At 32.6% G+C, this 8,316-nt stretch overlaps 1 protein-coding gene across 1 annotated transcript; it reads right to left on the bottom strand.

The window, feature by feature from the left end:
• Positions 1–4,925: 4,925 nt before the first annotated feature.
• LOC132800699 (F-box/FBD/LRR-repeat protein At5g53840-like) lies at positions 4,926–6,658 on the bottom strand. Its single transcript, XM_060814926.1, has 3 exons — positions 5,693–6,658; positions 5,439–5,600; positions 4,926–5,201 (listed from the first exon to the last, which is right to left on the bottom strand). The coding sequence occupies exons 1-3, from the start codon at positions 6,656–6,658 to the stop codon at positions 4,926–4,928; spliced, it is 1,404 nt and encodes a 467-aa protein (XP_060670909.1).
• Positions 6,659–8,316: the final 1,658 nt, after the last annotated feature.

The following is an 8,316-nucleotide window of genomic DNA, read 5'->3' as shown; positions in this document are numbered from 1 at the left end:
CAAGAACCGAAACCGGTGTATAAATGAATTGAACCTGTAAAACTGAACGGATTGATAGGCCTTTAAATCAATGGTCAAGAAAAGCGATGACAAGCACACTTTTCTGCATTTCTATTTAAAAAATGCTCTGCTTTGATTTCACGAAACCAATTCAAATGAATTGGAGAAAGATGGTCTGTATATCCAAACGATTATGAAGGAAAAGCAAGAGAGACCAGGGCATGAAAAGAACAAAAAGTTTATTTTCTTTCCTCACCTGTCTAAGATGGATAACATGAAAAGTAGAAAAGCTCAATCTGAATTTAGATCTTTTTATTCCATGTGAAAGATACAAGATATTGGCAATGAATCTATTTAACTTATCATCAAATAAACTCCAAAAGTAAGTTAAAATATCTACTTTTTAAACTCTAGAAAGCAATCTCAACTATATATCCAACTGACATATCTACTAAGCTGATACAGTAGATAGTTAACAATATCAATACTTCTTTTGGTATTTTACAGTTGGTGGTTAAACACTTTGCACAAAAGTATATGGAGACCTTAATATTTGTTACAGTAGGAGAGGCAGTGTATCAAAATTTAAAAATGCTAAGCTACTAACCTGCTAGAGATCTTTCACTTGATAAATTAGCATCACCAATTATTAGCCCGGCCAATTTTAATAAACAATGTTTAAAGTCCAGGCGTTAGAGTAGCTCTTTTATGATTTTGATATAAAAAAATAAAAAAATAAAAAAAAAATTCAATAATAAGTTGAAGCTAGAATCGATAACATATCTGCAGTATGTATGAATCACAAAAGCTACATGCATGTGAACCTATACAAGTTCTTATAGCCAATATTAGAAAGAAAAAAAAAAAATTTATATATATATATATGTATGTATGTATGTATATTAACATAGATTTCACCACTTATAATTCTATTAGAAGTAGAAGCTAGAATAGAATTACACAAATTAACCACATTCAAACATCAGTTTTTAACGGTCAGATAATGGTATATTTAGACTGAGCTAAGAAAACAACAGAACTTTTAACCATCACTGGGTAAGCAAAATATAGCAATGGAGGAAGAATCTCTTTGAAACTGTTGAATCATTCTACTAATCTCAGATGGTCTACAACATAATTTACTTGAATAATAATGAATCAACATATTTTTCATTGCTTTTGCATTTTTGACCAAGTACTTAATCAGCCCAATCTCATAATGGTCTCCAGTAATTTCCATTACTGCTTCCTTCAGTGAGTGAACAAATTTTAAATTTTAAGACTCCCAATACTCTGCACTAAAACTTATCTTCTCCTTCTGTGATGATGTTGAGTGACACTAAAAGAGTTAGAGAGAAAACCACAGAAACATATAATGACAAATGTGCAGATTATCAACTACAATATGGGTTTATGTCCACACTTTCGTTTGAAGGAATCTTTTTATGCAGCATGAAAATACCATATATGACCAAATTAAAAATCATTATATAAATGACAATGACATATGAGGACATAATAAGAAGATTCATGTGGGGGTGACAATTCTCAGACCATTTATTGCTTACCTTTTCAGAAGAGTCCCAAGACTTCCAACCCTCTATTTTCAGAGTATTTAAATGTGGCATCGAATTGAGTAAGAAAACTATAGATGGGATTAGGCCACTGGAATTAGTGATAATTAGAGTCAATGAACGCAAGTTACAAAAGTCTGGCAGCAACGTCCGTGGAGAAATTTCCTACAAGGTTAAGAATGTTGGAAGCCAAAATTATATGGACAGGAATAAATTCAAATGATTGAAAGAAAACGAAAAAAAAAAAAAAATTGATGATTAGAAGCATACCTGAATAGAATAATCACATATAGAGATAGATGAAACTTGATATATTGATTGAAGAACATTACCAATGATTCCATCATCCAAAACCACATGTTTATCTTTGTCCAAAACAATAGACATGTCAGAACAGCACAAGGACTCTAAATTTCCTTCACAAGAGTAATGAGAAACACATCCACCCCATGTAAACTGTTTAAGTTTTGGAGCGTGTAATGTAAGTGACTGCAAAAGTTGTGAATCAGACAGCCAATCTATAAACAGATTTTTAAAACTCAAATATTCATACCTAAATTAAGCGCACTAGGAAGCATATCCTCAAGCCTTTAAGTCTTCAAGTGATGAAGAACTAATGTTGAGCTCATCTATGCTATGCCAGTAACATTATGAAGATATAGAATCTTCAATGAATTGCAGCTCGAAATCCATTCAAAAAACGTATTTGAAACCCGAACATCTCTCAATCTCAAATTCTCAAGACCCCCAAATGACACTTTGGGCAAACTTAACATGCCTTCAGGACTCAACCACAGTTCCAAATCTCTTAAACAAGCAGAGCTCAATAATACACTACTAGGAAAAGTAAAGATTTCAAAGTTAAACAAGTGCAGACTAATCATTTTGACATTACACTTGCTTGCCTCAAGTATCCAATTACCAATATGAAGTTGCTCATCAACACCAACATCTTTACCGTACAATTCCACTTCAAATTGATGTATAGCAACCCCATTACGCAAGGACATAAACTGATGTAAAAATCCACTAGGCTTGTAAAATCCTTGGCTATCAAGATCCTCTAAATCAATTTTCAAGAAAGGAGATGACAAACAGACTTCTCTGCATATCCTAGACAATGTAGAAACTCGTGCAACGTCCTTGATACCAAGAAAAGAAAGAATTTTGTGAGATATGGAGACCGGAAGATCCCTCAAAAATTCAAATCTTGCCGATTTACTTTGAGGTTCCATAATTATTTATGTAATTTTATAGAACACAGCAAGAGATTATATAGTTAATACATTCACAGAGCTCGTCATCACTAACCGTAGTCTAGTTTGCTTCACGATATAACAGAGAGACCTTGGAAGCAGAGAGGTTCTTTGGGGTTTGGAGGAAGAAACAGAGAAATAGACGACAACCTGATAGAGGCAGGGACGTCAGGACTACTGTTTGCATCCAAACTCCTATTGAAATCTGAAGTTAAAATAAACCGTTATACCCACTCTTAAACTTTTAAATATTTGTTATTTTACCTATTAATTTTAAAACTTACTACATTGCCTCCTCCTAAATTATTATTTTTAAATAAGAACAATTAGGTATTGTTTGTTAATGTGTTCTGTTGTTGTTCAATCTAAAACAATATAATGGAATTACTAATTTAGATATTAAGGTACAATTACAAGCCAACACTTAAAAATCTATAAGAAGTTCAAAATAAAATGGAATTGCCAAAAGTTAACCAAAATCATCTAAATGAACCGGGGAAAGATACTTTATGTATCCAAAAGATTTTGAAAGAAAGCAAGAGAGACCAGGGTATAAACAGAACAAGAAAAGAGACACTTTGACTCTCTCCTTTCCTTAACAAACAAACCAGAAAGTTTTTTTTTTTTTTTTTTGCTTGCTTGCTGGTGCAAGTGAATAAGTTTTTAGTGGAAGATATTAAAACAGCAAAGCATAATCTGGATTTAGATTTCCTTCCATATGAAAAGATATTGGAATCGGGATTGACCAATGATATCTATTAAGTTATCATCAATTCCAATAGTTTAAGTTGATATACCAGGTTATGTTACTACCATATCAACTTTGTAAACTAAGTTCAACCATTTATCCAGTTAACACATGTATCAAAATGATTCAGCATGCATCAAATTATTTCTCACTTGATTACTCTTCAATTTCATTGATTAGGAAAAAGTTCATTCAAACTATCCTAATTTCAGTGCCTGCCTTTTGATTTTCTTCTCTTGTTTTTTTGATTTATTTCTCTGTTCATGGTGGATGAATGAAATGCCGCCCACTATTTTACATTATTATTTTTATTATTAATTTTTTGCAATATTTCCGTTATCATCTACTTAAGGTGTATACAGAAGGATGCAGCTTCTTAAGATGTATACAGACGCATACATATTGGCAGAAGGCTTTGACAATTTTGTCAATGATATGTATTATCATCAATTAGTTCCAAAAGTTTCAAGTTTTAAAACAATTTTGAACAATAAGTTTTGATATAAATTATCAAATCAACTTTTTATTTTATTTTATTTTATTTTTTTTGTAAGTAAACTCAATTGTATATTGAACCAACACATGTACCAAGCTGACACAGTATACAAATATCAATACCACAATTTTTGGTATTTTGACACTTACACATAAGTATATCGTAAGTATATGAAGGAGACCTTAGGACTTGCTACAGTAGGAGAGGCAGGGTATAAAATGCCAAGCTACTAACCTGCTAGAGATCTTCCTCTTGTTAAATGCTTTCTTAGTGGCACACTGATAAAGCCTATCTATTCAGCAATATTTCCATTGCCAGAGAATTTTATAGTTTGTATTTCAGTTTCCAAATGCAATTTATTGTTCTCACTTGATTCCTTTTCATTTTCTTTGATTAGTAAGAAGAAGTCCATTTAAATTACTCCAATTTAATTGAATACTTTTGAGTTCCTTTCTTGTTTTTATGATTATTTCTCTGTTCATGGTGGATGAATGAAATGCCGCCCACATTTTTCCATTAGTTTCTTTTTTGGCAGTTTTTCTCATTATATAGGAGACGATATCAGATATGTTACATTTAGAATCATCTTAGCCTGGCTTATTTCTTAAAGAAAATCCATAAAAAGTTCAAGCAAGAAAATCCATAACATATCTGCAACATGTGTAAATTACAAAAGCTACAAGCGAAGCTCAACAAGTTCTTATAGCCAACTTAGAAAACAATATTAACAATCAATTCCAACAATTAAAAATCGATCAGAAGTTTAAGCTGTAACGGAAATTTAACCACGTTCAAACATCAGAACTTCTGTTAACTTACTATCAGAAAATGTTATAGCTCAGACCGAGACATCACTCTGGTCTATGGAAGAAATATATAACAATAGAGGAAGAAGCTATTTGGAACTGTTGAATCTTTTCACTAATCTCACAGTATCTAAGATTTGATTTACTTGTATAATAACGAATCGTCATCTTTTCCAATGCTTCTGCATTTTTGAGCAAGTACTTGATCAGCTCCATCTCATTATGCTCTCCGCTAATCTGCATTTCTACTTCCTTCAATGAATGGACAAATTTCAGATTTTGGGACTCCCAATACTCTGCACTATAATATATCTTCTTCTCCTGTAATGATGTTAAGTAACACTAAAAAAGTTAGAGAGAAAACTAGAATACAGGTAATGAATAATCTGTGCATGTACACCAATCCGTTTGAAGGTAAATTTCAGACAAGTTCTTTTTAAGCAGCATAAAAATACCATATATGACCAATTTAAAAATCATTGTTTCTAGATGGCAAGGACACAAAAAAATAATAGCAAGTTACTAGTTTACAATTCTCAAAGACATAATATTGATTACCTCTTTGGAAAAGTGATAACCCTCTATTTTCAAAGTATTTAAATGTGGCATCAAATTGAGTAAGGAAACTGTGGATGGGATTTTGTCACTAGAATCAGAGCGTACTATAGTCAATGAATGCAAGTTGCTAAATTCCGGCAGCATCTCTTGCGAAGAAATGTCCTACAATGTTAAAGAATGTTAAGAGTTCCCCAATTATATGGAGATGAATAAGTTCACATGTAGAGTAGAAAAATTAATGATTAGTAGGACACCTTAATAGAATTATCATGTATACTGAATGATGAAACTCGGTACATTGATCGAAGAACATCACCAATGATTCCTTCATTCAAGTCACCATGTTCATCTTTGTTGAAATCTATAGATATATCAGAATAGCACAAGCAATCTAAATTTCCTTCACAAGAGTAACGACAAACGCGTCCACCCCACGAAAACTGTTTAAGATATGGAGCACGCAATGTAAGTGACTGTAAAGGTTCCCTTTCAAACAGCCAAACTATTTGCAGATTATGAAGTCTCTCTGCAGAAATATTGATGGTGAAATTACGTGTACTTGGAATTTGCATGTCCTCGAGCATTAAGTCTCCAAGTGATGAAGAAGTAATGTTGAGCTCATTTATACCAGCAACATTATGAAGGTGTAGAGTCTTCAATGACTTGCAGCCGGAAATCCATTCACAAAACATACTCGTAAGACGCATATCTCTCAATATCAAATTCTGAAGCCCCCCAAACGAGGTGGTGGGCAAATTTAGCAAGCCTCTTGGACTAAGCCACACCTCCAAATCTCTTAAACGTGCGGAGTTCAATACACCACTAGGAAAAGTGAAGGTTCTAAATTTAAACAGGTGCAAACAAATCTTTTCAGCATTACACTTGTTTGCCTCAAGTACCCAGTTACCGATGTGAATTTGCTCATCAATAACACCTCTTTGACTATATAATTCTACTTCAAATTGTTGTATACTAACCCCATTACGCAGGGACATAAACCTGTGTAGAAACGAGCTAAACCTGTAAAATCCTTGGGCATCAACACTCTCTAAATTAATGGTCAAGAATGGCAACGACAAACAAAGCTTTCTACATGTCCTAGACAATGTAGAAACTCGTGCAACATCCTTAATATCAAGCAAAGAAAGGATTTTATGAGATATGGACTTCGGAAGATCTCTAAAAAATTCCAACTTTGCTGATTTATTTGGCAGTTCCATATATTGATTTATATATGAAAAATCCCTTCACAAAAAGCCTTAAAAGAGCTTGTCCCTATCGCAGAGAGACCTTAGAAGCAGAGAGGCTTCCTTAGGGTTAGGAGGAAGAAACAGAGAAATAGGCAACATGAAAGACGTAGAGAATGTGTAGACTCCTATTAGCACTTAGTAAACATATTATATATATATATATATATATCTAAAATTTAAAGGTAAAATACACTTTTACCCCCCAAACTTCTACATGTTTTTTGTTTTACCCAATAATTTTGAAACTTACTAATATTGCCTCCTAAGTTATTATTCTAAAAACAAATAATTAGGCGTCCTTTAGCTAAAACTAATAGAATATTGAAGTAAAATAACGTGCACAAGTTAGGTACAATAATCAGAAGATAAAGGGTATATATGAAAGATTTTAAAATTAGAAAGGTGTTTAGTTGAATCTAATAATGATATTCTGAAGAACAGAACATTCTGCTACGTAATGTGCTTGTAGTTCCTTCTAACTTTCACCTCCATTGCTGTCACCACTCACGCCAGTTCCATGTATATACAGCTTGTATGGATAAATTGTTTTCTTAAGAGGGTAAAGCTAAATGTGTTATTATTTTTCTCTGGTTAGAATTTCTATCTGAATTCCTCACACGTTTCTCTAATGTCTCTTAAGTTGAAATTCTGATCAAACTGTTAAAAGCTTGTTACGCCTTCAGATTTCTTCGATAACATGTCTGCAGCATGTATGAACTACAAAAAGCAGTTTTTTGTTACATGTGCACTTTTTAAAAGCTACATGTGAAGCTCCAAAAGTTCTTAACAGGCAATTTAGAAAACAATGTTAAAGTTCGATCACATGCCAACACTTATAAAACTGCTAAGAAGTTCAAGCTAGACTGGAATAACCAAAAGTTTGGCAGTTGATTTTGACAATTTTGGCTATGTTTATCTATTATTATCAACCCCAAAAAATTTGAGTTTCAATACCATATTAAGTTGCCCTATCATTTATGAAGCTGAAACAGTACAGTTAACAAAATTGATACTGCTTTTGGTATTTTGTAGTTGGTGGTTACACAAAAGTATGTGAATAAAACCTCAAGATTTGACAGGGTATTAAAATGCAAAGCTATTTAACATGCTAGAGGCCTTTCTACTTGTTAATCACTTAGTGACTGCTAAAGCCTATCTATTCAGCAATATTTCGATTCCTAGAAATATGTCGGTTTTCCAATGCAAATGGTTATTATTTCTTTGTTCATTGTGAATGAATGAAAGGGTTCCCCCACTTTTCCATTATTATTATTATTGTTATTTTACATTTTTTACATTATCGGAGAAGATGTAGTGTGCTTAAAATTACCATCACAAGATAACTATATATATATATATATATGATATAATGTTGGGAACCAGAGAGCTATTAACAACAAACATCGCACTTAGAATCATCTTAGCCTAACCAATTTCTTATAGCACAAAGCAATAATTAAGCTCCAAGCTTCAGCTCCTTTATGGTTTTTATAACAATAGCCATAACAAGTTCAAGCTGGAAAATCCATAACATATCTGCAACATGTATGAATCACAAAATCAGCATGTGAAGCGATACAAGTTCTTATTGCCAATTTAGAAAACAATATTAATATACGGTTCCAATA

Source organism: Ziziphus jujuba, chromosome 2, assembly GCF_031755915.1.
Source record: "Ziziphus jujuba cultivar Dongzao chromosome 2, ASM3175591v1".
Lineage (NCBI taxonomy): Eukaryota > Viridiplantae > Streptophyta > Magnoliopsida > Rosales > Rhamnaceae > Ziziphus > Ziziphus jujuba.
The sequence above is the reverse complement of the archived record's forward strand: the minus strand, read 5'-3'. Positions and strand labels throughout refer to the sequence as shown.